General features: G+C 51.7%; 3 protein-coding genes across 3 annotated transcripts; 1 reads left to right on the forward strand and 2 right to left on the reverse strand.

Moving 5' to 3' along the window:
- Window positions 1–2,060: 2,060 nt before the first annotated feature.
- Window positions 2,061–3,246, reverse strand: UCRPA7_7543 (putative cytochrome c peroxidase protein; the record flags this gene model as incomplete). The annotated part of the gene is made up of 2 exons (XM_007920072.1): window positions 2,061–2,650; window positions 2,763–3,246. 2 exons carry the CDS (start codon window positions 3,244–3,246, stop codon window positions 2,061–2,063), a joined length of 1,074 nt encoding a protein of 357 aa, XP_007918263.1.
- Window positions 3,247–5,194: 1,948 nt separating this feature from the next.
- Window positions 5,195–7,498, reverse strand: UCRPA7_7544 (putative pre-mrna-processing factor 39 protein; the record flags this gene model as incomplete). Its single annotated transcript, XM_007920073.1, has 4 exons — window positions 5,195–5,369; window positions 5,423–6,625; window positions 7,031–7,350; window positions 7,427–7,498. The coding sequence occupies 4 exons, from the start codon at window positions 7,496–7,498 to the stop codon at window positions 5,195–5,197; spliced, it is 1,770 nt and encodes a 589-aa protein (XP_007918264.1).
- A 4,070-nt stretch (window positions 7,499–11,568) lies between these two features.
- UCRPA7_7545 (putative synaptojanin 2 protein) lies at window positions 11,569–12,251 on the forward strand (the record flags this gene model as incomplete). The annotated part of the gene is made up of 3 exons (XM_007920074.1): window positions 11,569–11,926; window positions 11,974–12,083; window positions 12,138–12,251. 3 exons carry the CDS (start codon window positions 11,569–11,571, stop codon window positions 12,249–12,251), a joined length of 582 nt encoding a protein of 193 aa, XP_007918265.1.
- Between the last annotated feature and the right edge of the window lie 2,775 nt (window positions 12,252–15,026).

Raw genomic sequence — 15,026 nt, forward strand, 5'->3', positions numbered from 1 at the left:
GTAGACAATGCTAACCTCAACAGACTTTATAGAAACCAGTGGAGAAACTATGTTTAGCCAGGCGGTGAGTGAGAAGGTCCACTAGATCACCACATCCCTGTGAATGAGTTCGCCGAAAATGGAACAGCTAGAATTGCTAGAACTCAACTCGATAATATCGATATACTAGATGCGATAACACCGCGAAACACAGCTCTTAATTTTTTATGCTGGGGAGCAATTACCCCGACAAGACCAAGAGAACTTCAGGCCCGGCCCGTTGGAACCCCGAGCGCAGAGAATTCTGGCCGCCGATTCAAGGGACGATGCCTCGCAACGGACACAAGCCGGGGAGGCTGTCGATATAGCCACCCGAGAAACGATCTGTCAAATTTGCGGATCCCAAGGTCACTATGAGTCGAACTGCACCCAGCCTTGCCGCTACTGCGGCACAGATGAGCATTGTGGCAGGGACTGTAGTCAGTCCAGTATGGCCTGTCTCTGCGCGAAATATCCTCGTCACTTGGTCCATGAATGCTCTATTGTCTGCCGCTGGTGTTTCTATACGTCCGGTGCACGGCACCCTGCAATGACGTGCGACATCAGATGTTGTATGTGTAATCAGCATCTCTCAGCAGAACATCGTCATGAGTCTGGCCGTCTTCTTGGCGATGCGAGCACGCGCATAGCATGTCATGACAGACGATGTCACCTCTGCAATGGCCCACATCTCACACAAGATTGTGAAAAAAGGTTGTGTGCTGTCGAATGAACCGCAGTCATCGCTCGGTACTGGCGCACGAACTGGACGGGATACGCGAGAAGACAAGAACCAGGCTTAAAGAAGAGCTCAGTAAATGGCTGCAAGCTTCAAATCGAGCGGGACCCTGTCTCTGGGGAAGTGCCATGCACGCTTCCAGAATGCAACCAATAATGGGACGACCTTTTCGAAAATGGAACCGGAATCTATGAGGAGCAAAGACCAGGCATACCACGACTTGTTCGTGGTGCTGCTTCGTGGTGCTGCTTTAGAACTAGATGTCACTGTCTTTGAATCGCATTAAAAGGACAGTTCACTTGTCTAATTCCCTCTAAAGTGGATGCCAATAAGTTAAGCAGGTTAATAAACACATAAAAACCTGAAGATACAGTCTCAGTCGTCCTTTTATCCATTATGTAGTGCGTTCGATGCTCTGTAAGATTGTGGACACTAGAATACCTTATTGAGATCCCAAGACAATGATGCCTCGCGCTTCCATTTGTGCTCCTCGGTGACCATAACCAAAGGGTACCCAATGAGATATGCCTTGTAATTCATCTTCAAAAATAGAATCGCTGATGACAAGTGCCAAGAAATGTCTGGATAGGTTGCATGTGCCTTTTACCCCTTCAAGGTCTTCAGCTCCGAGCAATATCGGCAAGATCGCCATCCCCAGACCGTTGTGTGGGAGGATTCTTAATGCGTCTACAGCGATTGGCCAGCGCATATAAGTGAGAATGCGGGGAAGCACACCCCAGGTTACGCTAAAATTGCAGTGCGCCCAGACTCCCGAGACGAGATCGCGTGGCTCGCTCCAATGAGAAGAGGTGGCCACGCACGGATTGGAGCGATGTAGAAAGGGCACCTCCGGCATCGATGTCATTGATTCGCGGTGAGGGGTATGAGCAATCCGGGTTGGGACTGTATTTAGCAAAGCCCCTGTAGCGCAACTCAGCAGCGCCGCCATCCTTAATCCAACCTCACTCCTCTTCATTCACTTCATGCCCAAAAACGGGTAAATAATTGCCGTGTCACGATCGTATCAAGTGCGCGCCGGTGTTTTCTTAAGATGATTGTTTTACATTCATGTGTAGGCACCTCTAGCCTAACTGAAGAAGATAGGTAGGGATGGTACATGCGGGTTTGATCTCGCAAGCCGCTCGAGGGCGACATCGCCGGAGATCATGGGAATCTTGCGTCTTCTATCTCTTTCATACTCTAAACAGGCCCTTCCTAGATGCAACCCCTCTATGGTCTGTCCTCTAGGATGAGCACGCATTGCTGCACTCGCTCTCGCTCTCATGTCTGGCTTGCCACCGGCTTACTCATCCAGGTTCTTCAGGACCCATCTCTGGTCCTCGCTCTGGGAGAAGGGTACGCCGAGCTCAAACAGCTTTACGATAACGTTGCTGAAGTCCTTGAAGAACAGGTCGTTGTCCTTGGCATAGGCCTCGACGTACTTCTTGAAGCTCTTGTCCTGAGTCAGGGCCATATCGGCCGGCAGCATCATGATGGACTTGCTCGGCTTGTCGACGAACTGCTTGGGGCCGTCCCACTTCTTGTACTCCCACTTTGTATCGAGCAGGAGCTTATAGTAGTCGTTGGTCAGAACAGTGGGGGAGAAGGTCCAGGGACCATCGTAGCCGCTTCGGTCAGTGTGGCAGCGACCCAGGGCGTGTGCGCCAGCGAGAGCGACAATCTCCTGGTCGTTGAAACCCATGCGGTAGAAGATGTTGCGGAGATGGTCGTAACCCTGGGCAGCGTCGGGCAGACGGCCGTCAGGGGTGCAGCCAGAGACATCCTTGTCTGTTCGTCCTGGGCGGTAAGGGATCTTGGGACCAAGCATCTCCTGGACGGCAGCGACACCACCAAGAATCCAGAGATCAGAATAGGTGATCCAAGGGAACTTTTCTGTGGGAATTGTCAGCCAATTGGTCGGAAAGTGTCACTCCGGGAGCGACTACAGGAGCATTATTAAGCAATAATGTCTGTTGCCGCCACCGCAGGGCTTTGTGTTACTTACGCTTCACAGGCTCGAGGAACTCTCGTGCGATCTTCAGACCAGCATTGGCGCCGTGGTCAGACTCCGGGGCGAAACGCATGGTGGCGCCGTTGCTACCACCAGTGCCAGTCTCCTTATCGAAGGTACCGCTGCAGTGCCAGGCCAGACGCAGCAGGACGGGGCCATAGCTGCCATCGTCATAGTCGTCCTTCTCCTCCAATCGCTTGGCGATCTCGTTGTACACCTGCTGGTAGTCCTCCTGCTTGGGGGTGAAGACCTTGGGGGCGACAGAGCCACTCTGCTGGATGTAGTAGTAGAGACCAGCGCCACCGGCGGCAGCAGCACCGGCGATCCAGATGAGGGACGAGCTGGACTTCTTGGAGGGCTCAGAAGAGTAGAATCGGCGGCCCTGTTGACGGAAGGCGGTGCGCGGGGCGGCGACGAAGGCGTTGCGGGTGGTGGTGCGCATGGCCGCACGGGCGAACTGGCGGGTTGAGGAGGCCATCTATACCGGACATCAATATCAGCGACAACAAGACTGGGAGTGCGCGAGGAGGACAAAAAAGGGCTATATAATTAGGATTGGAGCTTACCTTGACTCGCGGAGATGTCAGGAAACGGGAGAAGAAGTGCAAGGGAAGGGAAAAGGGTTGCAAGATCAACAAGGAGGGTATTCAGAGAATCAAAAGAGAGAATGAGAAGGATCTCAGATCAGGAAGGCAGGCGGCTCAATACACCCTCCGCCGAAGCTGGGGGAGGGACACCGAGGGAGAAAGGTCGGGAACTTGTGGAAGGGCACAGAAGAGTGACAATAGGAAGACGACTATTGGCTGGAGCTGTGCGTTAGGGGACTTAGGGGACCCAGATGCCAGTGGTAGTCTTGAATCAAGTCAAAACGGGGCCAGGACAGGACAGGGGGCGGTAGCGTGTTGTAGCGCTCACTGGGGGAAGCCGAACACTTTGAGCTAAGGACGTCGCCGAGATAGCCACTACTCGTATGAGAATGGGGCACGCTTCGAAACACAGGGCGGTGATGGCCGGCAAGCCACATCCGCGGCACGTAGAGTAGACACGCGGGTTGGACCCTTGGATTAAATACGACTTTAATTGCTTCTTCTCAGCACAATTTAACTCTCTCACTAATGACATGAAGAGGCGCTCTCGGGTTTTGGGGGCAACATTGATTGAAACACCAGGGAGAATTCGGGATTTGCTGGGGGGTTGAGTCAAAATGCCCGATCCGTCGTCCGGGGGTTACGGCGTATATCGCACGCACTAACTTGCCTTGCCTGCCTTACGCCCTACTGTACTATACTGTACTATGCAGTACCTAAGTAGCCTGCCTTTTGATAGAGCCACTATCCCCAGTCAGTGGAAATGCGATTGCGAAAAGAGCAATGCAGCACTGCAAAATGCATCTCCGGCGCATTTACGAGATGTCGCCATTGACAGTCTCAAGGCATCAGCATGTGGAAGATTTCTGATTTCCGGTATCCCTCCCGCAACCTACCTAGGAAGAAACTGTTCGCCGATTACGGGCATTCTGCCGGCTTCCAAGAAGTTTCAGCTGCCCGCCATCCGGCAACTGGGCACGCTATTCTCGTAGCCACGTGCTTACGTGTCTATGTCAAAGTCGCCGTCCATCCAACGCGACTCCATCCAGGGCCGTCCCCTCGTGGCCTGGATGTCGGTTTGCTTCTTGCTGGACCGAACCTCGAGCCGAGATCTCTCCGAACTGCCTCTTAGATTTCGCCGTTTGGTTTTGGTCTACCTTCCGCCCCTCCAAACTACCCTAAATGGCTGTCCCACTTTTCCCTTTTATAACCACCATACTAGAGTCTGGGCGAATGACTGAATCGCAGTATGGACATGACAAATTCGCGGCACATCTCTCATGGGGATCCTCCGGCGTTGAGATGGCGACCTCTATTCATAGTACACAACTTGCCATAGCACGACTGCCTATGGTTCTTGCCACCTAAAAATGAGTCTATCCATCCCCGGAGAGGTGACGACATCGATTAGACATATCTGACATCAAAATCTGCCCGTGCAATCTTCGTGTGGCAGACATGTACGTGCGCCCATCTCTGGACTCACAATGTTCGTAATTACGCAGGCACCAGTAGCGAGCACAAAGCCGTTCTCTTATTTTTTGGGTTGCTATTTGCTTATGTGCAGGAAGCTCCTATACTCAGAGTCTGCCAGGTCATGTATTCCTGTCCTACGCCTGCCTACCACCATCCTTCACAGTCTGAGGAGGAATTTGCAATGAATCTAAGTGACACCAGTCCGCCGTCCAGCCCAATCCAAACCAGAGGGTTTGAAGGAGAAAAAAGAAGAGTATGTTACAAAGTGCGGCATCCCATTAGTCACATGCCGAATATGCGCAATCAGGAAGAGGGTATAGATCGGTGCCCGAGACAAGTTGGCTTTTCTGTTTTTCGGGTTTATCAATGGAAGTCGGCAGGGCCCTGCGCATTCGGATCCGGCTCGACGAATTGCTCGTAGTAGGTGTAGTACCTAGCTTCCGCCTTCTGGCGAGTGACATCGTCGAGATCTGCCAGAGCTATGCCGTTCTCTTTGACGCCCAACGTGGACTTGGACAGAACAGAGATGGATGGTGGCCTAAATGAAAGCTGTCAGTTTGGTCTTCATAGCCCTGAAAGGGGCTGACTTACCCAAACATCTCACGGTCGATGAGCAGGAATTGCTTCATGGCTTCCTTGCCCCCACGTTGTTGGAGGTACGAAAGGTAAACCTCATAAAGCTCCTTCTTGGTTGCCGCAGACATACGGCTTCTGGTGCGCATCTCATCAAACACGGTCTTGATGCGCTCACTATGCTCAGCCTCCTGCTCAATGCTGGTGGGCTGTGCCAGCTCAAAGTCGAGCCACTTCTGCCAGAAATGTCGACTATCAGCATACCACTGCACGTTCTTCAAGAAGACAGTCCGCGCCTCATCCACGGAGCCCTTGACTGTCCACAGCAGGTTGGCCCATTCAGTGACGAGCGCTGCCTTGGTGAAAATGTCTACCTCGGGCGAATCAATCTGTGCTTTGTACACCTCGATCGCGGCTTCCAGTCCACTCTGGCGTCGCTCCAGGTTACCCCAGGACACGATAGCCTCGACGCAGTTGGGGAGCTTGAGGAGAACAGCTTCGTGAATTGCACGAGCAACGTCCACGCGCCCACACATCTCCTCAAAATAGGCAAACTGCAACCTGATCCCAGGCCTGCTGATGGGCACGAAGAGAGTGGCGCCACGGAGGTAGATGTTACGGACCTCCTCTTCCTTGTTCTCTTGCGCTAGCATCCACCTGGCATATCGGAACCAGAATTCATCGTAAAAGGCGCAAGTTACTAGGCATCGCTCGTATAGTGACGTGACGCGTGAGATGTCACCCTCAGCCTCTTCAAAATCCAGATACTTGCGCCAATTAACAAGCTGCTGACTCTCGAGCTCTGTGACATGGAAGTAGGGTCGCTTGATCTCTGATTCGTAGGTCCATCTCTTCGTCGTTTCGGTCTGTGTCTTCTGGAAAACCTCGTAGAACATAGCATCGATTTTGGCGCGAATGTCACGCTCGACTTCCAGCTCAGTTTTGACCACTCCATAAGGCGCGGCTTCGGCCTCAGTCTCAGCACGGAATTGAGAAACAATATCGGCAGTAACCAGTTCGGATAAAGGTCGAAGATGCGACTGAGTGCGGAACTTCTCGTAGTATCGCGCATATTGATGCATGGGGATATGGATAACACGCGAAAGAATCGCAAAGACCTTCTCCGGTGCTTCCTGTCGTTCCTCATATTCTATGTACTTGTCCCAGAAAGGATGGGCTAGGAAGTCAAGGCCAACGAACAGGGCAGCTCTCTCGAAAAGTCTACAAAACGTCAGCATCCTAGCACAATGGGAAGAGGTGGGGGAATTGGATGGGGTGGAAGGACAGCAAATACAGGAAGGAATCTTTGTGTGAAAGTTAACAAGTCCATTTCCCAAAGCAATCGAGTAACAGCTCATGTCTTGAGGTACGACGTGTAAGCGGAGGGAAAGCTCATGGCGGAGAATGATGTCTGGTCAGGGGGAAACAACAGAGCCTGGTAGATAGTGTGAGACGCAGTCCAGCGTGGTAAGGCTACCGTTGGTACATCTCACCGTGGGACTCAGGTGGTAGTCATGTTCATGCTGTTGAGTTCTTGGTGGTCTCGGCCGGCGGCCACAGGTAGGTCGTGGTACGCTGTGCGGTCGAGGTGGTTATGGGGAAGGAAATCATCCACAGTCTACTTACTCTCTCACAAGCTGTGGCACATGTGTCGTCTCCATTTTGAAGGAGCAATAATCTGTCCAAAGATCGACCGAGTTCGTGATGCTAGCGCATCCGCGCTCGTAAACCATCTCAGCCGACTCAGGGCCAGAAATGTTGAACTCGAGATCCGCATACTTCTTCCAGTATCCGAAAAGTAGAGGAAACTTGAGTAGGAATCGATCGTATGAGTCGCGTAAGGTAGCAAGTGCTTGCGGGCTCGAGTTGCGATTTAGGCCGCCCTCCAAAGCCTCGCAGGCGCGCACCAACTTCTCCCAATGCTCGAAGTTGTCGGGATCGGCTTCCTGTAAGTGACGAAGCATGATCAGCACTGCTCGAGGCCATGTTTCGTCACGCATAAGGCAACATGCTGTAACTTACCACCTCAAGATTTAGCTTCCTGATCTCAGCATTCTCCTCGTCGGAGCCGCCAAAATTGCCGAAGTCGCTCATTCTGCCAGACAGCAGTCGGACGGTGCTGGAAGATCTCACAGGAGCGGCGCAATATCAAAGAAGCAACAAGATCCCCAAACCCGAGATAATAATAATGCTAGAGAGTTGGCCGATAAGTTGGACGCGGCTGTAGAGGGGAGGAGGATGGAGGAGGGTCTGTAAAGAGGGAGGTTGGAGGCACAGAAAATGCTGATGGGGACGTGGTGGATTCGCGGCGACGAGTCAATGAGATGCGCGGAGCTTAAATTCGCTCCTAGCTCCAAAGTACCTACACGTAGAAGCTACAATGGGCACGGGCATCAGAGTGCCTAGCAGCAATCTTTGCGCTAAATTTACCAGCTGAACGGCAAGGGGCGGCGCAGTTCTATAGAGGTGGTGGATGGCCCGTTTTGGGGGCCTGAGGCTGTGTCTTAGGTAAGCCAGCCTGCAGCAAAACTGATCTCTTCTTGCAGATCCACAAACTCGTCTCTCCTTCTTCTCTTTCTTCATGAGCTTATGATGATTCACATAAAACAAACACATGATAGGAAGAGGCTGAACGCCCCCTGTTTATAGGGAGCATGATCTCAAATTTTATGTAATAAATCTGAAGCTCGGTCCCACGCATCCATCGCATTGTGGCCATGCGATCGAAATTATCCCCCGTGGAAAATCTCGTTTCATCTTTCTTCATCCCAAGCCACCCCCAGATTCCCGATTCTTGTAGCCCCTGAGCTGACGATGGCCTTTCCATTTCAAAAGGGCCGATACTAGAGGAGCAGAACAAGCGTTCGCTTCTGATCCAGCGGCACCGTCGTCATATGCGACGCGCTTCCAAAGCGTTAGCTAATGCATCTGCCAGGATACTTGCCATGTCTGTCTGCAGCAGACTCAAAGCCTATCAATGCCCCTGACTTGAGAGCTGCCTAGACAAGACATAACAAGGCTGTGTCCATGTCATTCTCCAGCCTTCCGGTACTGCCCTTCGTCATGGGACTATGGCCTTGAAGGACAGCCATGAAGAATGCTCGCCAAGACTAAATAAGATTGTACACGCATTTCTCATGACGGACTGTCGTCTCTGTGGCCACGCATTTTATTTCCTGCAGCCGTTCCACATATAAGCAGCTTTTCAAAGCATTGAAGATACAATATAGCTATAAACGTTCTGTCGAAGGTCATTTTGTGGGTGGTTTCCATGACTATAATACGGATTAGTGTGTATTTTCGGTGAATTCGATCGTTAATCTTTGACCTTGAAGAGAGTGGCGCAGGTCGCTACGATATTTCGATGTAGGAGCGGGCAGTCCAAGGAGTCATGTGGTACAAGTATATGTCCTCCTCCGCGATGTAGGTAATACACAAGGCATAGGAAGTCTGAGAGGGATGTCTCCAACCAAAGTATATATGGTATATAGCTTGCCTAGATACATTTGTCTGGTTGAGGTGGCTTGAAGCTTGAGAATAGATCAATTGACAAACAACTGGAAGCTTTTGTTCAACTCTATACGTATGCGAAAGCCTTGCCGTTGCCATAATAGCTACCTAAGAAGGAGACAGCACCTAGGTTATCGTGTGCCCAATTGTAATTCTACCGTTTGCTGAGCTGTAGCCATCGCTGGCCATGGCTTGCCCCGCGATGGCCACCGCTTCAGAGGTCAGAAGAACTAAAAGAGCACCCGGAGCACGGGCCAATAGCGATGTCATCGCCTATGATGGCGCTGCTCTCCTCCCCACAAACGACCTACATTGAACAATCGCAATCACAATCTCTAGCATCAGCTAAAATTCCTTACCAGCGTCATCCGACAGGATCTCATGCTATTGCGAGATGGAGTACTAAGCTGGATCGTCTTTCTTTTGCTAGGGCCTCCGCCTGGTCAAGAAATGTACCTCCCACCGCCACTTCAACATCAACTTCCCCGGCCGAACCGTCAGCATGGACCTTAACTCGGCACTCTGGAGTGGCCAGGCGCCATCACCGGAGAAGTCCAGTCAGCTACTGATTCGCGAGTACCCTCATCGGTCAATAGCAATTGTATCACGCGACCATGCCCTCATCTTCCGGCACAGCTCTACGACAACCGAAGCGATTGCGAACGGCTCTCTGACCTCGGTTGCGTCCGCTCGGCCTCGTGCTAATACGGGAGATCGGGACACCTTTGCTTCCAAGTGTATGGTGGAATTCACGGCCGTTACCAAGAATACACTCAGCGACTACCGACCATTGACACATCGCCCGATATACGGAACGTTGGGGCTCATGTCCGTAAACAGAGACGTCTTTCTGTGTGTTATCACACATGCATCCAGGGTAGCTACACTGAGACCGGGAGAGACTATTGAGAGAATTCTCAGTGTAGAATTCTACGGCCTGAACACATCCGACTACGACAATGTGTTCTCTATCGATCCTTATGAGCTGGAAACGTCCGATAACTCATCGGTATATGGCCAGAATCTAAATCGGAGAGACGTACAAGTGGAACATCCTTGTCAAGAATTGCAGAAGCTCTTAAGCAACGGCAGCTTCTATTATAGCACCGACTTTGATCTTACGAACCGACTACAAGATAGGCCTCCAGATGCAGACACTTTCGACATTGACAATTTTGACGACACCTTTCTTTGGAACTCATACATGATTGGCCCTCTTGTTCAATTCCGTTCCCGACTCATGCCACATGAAAGAGAAACTCTGGACGCATCAAGGATATTGACTTCCGCCACTCGAGGGTTCTGTCTATCCATGACCATTCCACAGTCCTCGGCGCCCTTGAGAGCTGCTAAATCGGGAATGCCATCATATCTTACTGTGATTTCACGTTTATCATGTCGCCGAGCTGGAACGAGATTCAACTCTCGTGGTATTGATGACGATGGAAATGTGGCCAACTTCGTTGAGACTGAGACTATATATTGGAGCCCATCAGGGGTAATCTTCTCTTACGCTCAAGTTCGCGGTTCAGTTCCAGTCTTCTGGGAGCAAGCTGCAGGTCTTATTCCTGGACATCAAAAGATCACCGTTACTCGGTCAGCTGACGGAACGCAACCGGCATTCAACAAGCATTTCGAAGATCTAGAACACAATTATGGTGCCGTCCATGTGATAAACCTCTTGAGTGAGACAAAACCAGGCGAGGCAGAGTTGACATCACTATTTCGGTATGGCATCCAGCATTGCCCCCTAAGCCGACCGGGTGAAAAGCAAGAACACGCATTGCTGAGAGAGACCGAATACGACTTCCATGCAGAGACGAAAGGCCCTATGGGCTACGAGGCTGCCCGAGAAATTCGTCGGTATATAGAGGATTCTGCGGACGGGTTTGCCTACTATCTCGCAGAGGAAGCGGACGATTCCGCTGATGGAGTTACTGGGCAGAACCTGAGCCATCATCGATATATTGTCGTCCTGCAACAAGAAGGTGTTTTTCGTACAAACTGTCTGGATTGCCTTGATAGAACGAATCTCATCCAGACCATAATATCACAGATGGCGGTCGAGGCTTTCCTCGGCCATCGCGGAGAATACGCACCATCTGACTTCTGGATGAGGCATTCAAGCCTCTGGGCCGATAATGGAGATGCTCTTTCGCGGATTTACGCTGGCACCGGAGCATTGAAGTCATCGTTCACCCGCCATGGCAAGATGTCTCTCGCCGGAGCTATTGCGGATGCGAGAAAGTCTGCGACAAGACTTTATATAAACAATTTCACCGATAAACAGAGACAAAACACCATCGACACCCTACTTGGAAGATTAGTTGGCCAGGCGCCAGTAGCTCTCTATGACCCCATCAATGACTATGTGGCGAGTGAGCTGAATAGACGCAGCTCCGAATTCTCCTCTACAGAGACCATCAACATGTAAGTTATCTGGCACTCGCAAGCGGAATATCACTGACAAATATAGATGGGTCGGTACTTTCAATCTTAATGGCCGTACCAATGGCATAGAAGAGGACCTATCTCCCTGGCTATGTCCTAACGAGCTAGGAGCGACACAGCCAGAGATCGTCGTTGTAGGGTTTCAGGAGATTGTAGAGTTGAGTCCGCAACAGATCATGAACAGCGACCCGACTAGGAAACAGATGTGGGAAAGGTCTGTCAGGAAAAACCTTAACAATCGCGCTCGCCAGATTGGGGGGGAGAACTATGTCCTGCTTCGAAGTGGACAACTTGTCGGTGCAGCTTTATGCATCTTTGTCAAAGCCTCAGCATTACACAATATCAAGAACGTTGAGGGAAGCGTCAAAAAGACGGGTCTGTCCGGTATGGCAGGCAACAAGGGTGCTGTCGCTATAAGGTTCGACTATGCAAATACGCAGCTTTGTTTCGTCACTGCCCATCTTGCTGCCGGCTTCGCCAATTACGATGAACGTAACAAGGACTATGCAACAATTCATCATGGGCTGCGCTTCCAGAGGAATAGGGGCATTGACGACCATGGTAAGCTGTTTTGTCATCAAATTTTGGATCCCTGCTGATAAGTCAAGATACTGTCATCTGGCTCGGCGATTTCAATTACCGCATTGGCTTGAGCCTTGAAAAGACAAAGGAGCTGGTCAAGAAGCGCGATCTCGAGAGGATGTACGAGAACGACCAGGTAAGATGCCACGTAAAATATGTTTTTCGATCATGACTAATTCGATTGACAAAGCTAAATCTCCAAATGGTTGCCGGGCTAGCATTCCCCTTTTACTCTGAGGCTCGAATTACCTTCATGCCTACTTACAAATTCGATCTTGGACGAGATGAATACGACTCTTCGTAGGTGCACAAGTCGATGGTATTAGATGTCCTCTCTATTGACAACACCTAGTGAGAAAGCCCGTATTCCTGCTTGGACCGATCGAATACTGCGAAAAGGTTCAAACATCCGACAGCTGGCGTACAATTCTGCGCCTCTTAGATTTTCGGATCATCGGCCAGTATACGCGACCTTTGAATGCACTGTCAATATCGTAGACGAAGAGCTGCGTGATAAGATCAGCCGTGAGATCTATCTACGACGAAAGGCTGAGGTTGGGGATGCAGCAGCGACCCTGAATGCGGAAGACAGCGATGATGAAGACCTCATTGGCTATGATGCTATCGAGCCTGGTCTCCCACCGGCCAGTTCTGATCAACAAAAATGGTGGTTAGAAAATGGCAAGATGGCACGGTCTGTTGTTGCTCCACCAAAGCCCTCAAATGGGACACATTCGACCATTCTCAACCCAAATCGGCCACCGAACCCCTGGACTCCTTCTGAGGAACCAGATTGGGTCACTGTGCCCCGATCAGAGTCCAGGTTATCATCGTTCTCTAGCATGTCCAGCTCTCCCTACGAGCACATCACACCTTCATCCCTGCTTTCAACCTCGGCATCAAGCACCGCCCCAAGAAAACTTCCACCTCCTTATGACCCAGCAGCTCTACCTGCTAAAGTCGGGCGACTAGCTTTGACTAATGAACAAGAACAATCTGCGCCGATAAGGCAAGAAACTCCTCCAGCGCCTCCTCCAAGACGACAAACCGGTGGTCCATCGAAAACACAAATATTACCGCCGCCACTTACCTCCCAACCAGCGACTTCTGTGGCACGATCCGTCACACCTAAAGTGGCACCAACTCCTCCTCCCCCTCGACCAAGCTCATCCGCTTCCCAGAAGACTGGCAAAGCACCTCCACCGGTGGCAAAGAAGCCGGCACATCTAGCTCTATCTCCATCGAATAGCCCTCGCCAGCCGAATGAGGAGCTCCAAAAGTTCCCAGACTCTGATTCACGTCCTCAGCCACCGAGGAGACCTTCTACTAGTATACAAGGCTCCGGAAATCGACCTTTCATAGATGATTTGCATAGATCACTCTCGACTAGAGACAAAGCTAGAGATGACATACCACCTCCTAAACCACCTAGGAGGGCAGGAACGGAGGGTTTGCCACCTGCTGGTAGTAGGCCATGGGCACCTCCCGGAGCGGTCGGATTAGTTGGGCTGTCTAAGGACGAACGTCCAGTGCTGCCGGCTCGCAAACCAGTGAGTCAGCGTCCGACGCCACCTCCGACTAAGCAGCCGAATGGGGAAACACAGACGGTAGACCTGTTGGGTGACGATACGAACAATGAGATGGGTGGTTGGGAGACCTTGAAACCAACTTGAACTACGACCGATTTGCTCTGATGCGTAGAGAGAAAATTGTGGTAAGCATTGGCGTATGGAGTTCAGGTCAGGATAAACTACACGACCCTCAAAAGTTGGTCAAGTTAAAGCTACAAACTATGATGTACGCATATTCATTATATTAAATTAGTGCATCTTGTCGTGTTCCTTCTGCTTGATTTGCAACAATGCTCGGTGCTCCTGATACCGCTTATAATGAACGCTCCTAAATGTGCGTGAGATGCCTGCACGGTACCGGATGTCCGAGGATCGACCTTGATACATCCACCACGGTGCAGCCTTTTTTTGGCAGTCCATGCTACTACATGCATTGTCTAGGACCATCTCACTGGTCTTGTCTTACCTCACGGGACATGTGTGCGACCTTTAGCCATGTTCGGTCTCAGCCCTGTCATATTTCTTCGCTGACACTTTGATCATGATAATTGACAGTCTTGACAACCTAACCAGGCATAGCGTATTGCTGTTTATCGGCAGAACATCCTGCGAGTCATTAAGAAACCCCAGAGTCTTGTCAATATCGACAGCGCTTTCCCCAGAGCCGGCGCCGTTGTGCACTGCGGTTTAGACTTTTCTGGATCAGCAGGAAGGCACGTTAGGTGGGACTTAGCCGAGTGGCGAATGACGGGTTGAGCCGCCTCCTGGGCATTGTTACTGTCGCTGGAGCTCTGCATCGACTGCTTTGCTCGACTTGGCCTTTCAAACCTTAAACCTTCACATGCTTGACAATCCCGGCTGGTGATCATCAGACCACATAATCCTTGCGACGGCACGGGACGGCACTGGTCCCGGTGTGCCTCTGCGTCTGCTTCTCTGCTCTACTACGAATGTAAGACTCTCTCTCACGTGTCGGTCCGTGGCGTGACATATCGATATCAAGAGAGGGTCTTGGCTAGCGGAGGAAGCTCAATCGCCCGTCTCGCTGAATCGGTCAGAAGCGCTCTGGTTCTGCTTTATTTGTCGGATTGGTCACTCCCCCATGACGCTCATCACCGGCCCATCCATCTCAACGCCGGCGACGGTGGCGGTGGCCCCGCAGTCCCAGCCGCTACCACCCCGGGCTCCCGTCCCGGCCCCGGACGCCTGGCCCGGCTCGAGCAAGGATAAGATCCAGCGCAAGATCCAGGCCATCAACACCTGGCGGACCGAGGTGGCCTCGCACGACGACGTCATCACCTGCGCGTGCTCGAACGGCTTCTTTTCTCCGGGGGACGGCTGGATCGCCACGGCCGTGGCCAAGGGGACCGAGATCCCGCGCAGCCGGCCGCTGTCCTGCGAGGTGTGCCGGCGCCCGACATCTTCTTCTGCCGCCGACGACTCGAGCAATGCCAACGGCTGCGCCAAGTCAAAGGGGCCATCGTCCAAGACAGGGCGGAGCAGCGGCG

The sequence above is a fragment of the Phaeoacremonium minimum genome (genome assembly GCF_000392275.1).
Source record: "Phaeoacremonium minimum UCRPA7 unplaced genomic scaffold PA7_03_scaffold_541, whole genome shotgun sequence".
NCBI lineage: Eukaryota > Fungi > Ascomycota > Sordariomycetes > Togniniales > Togniniaceae > Phaeoacremonium > Phaeoacremonium minimum.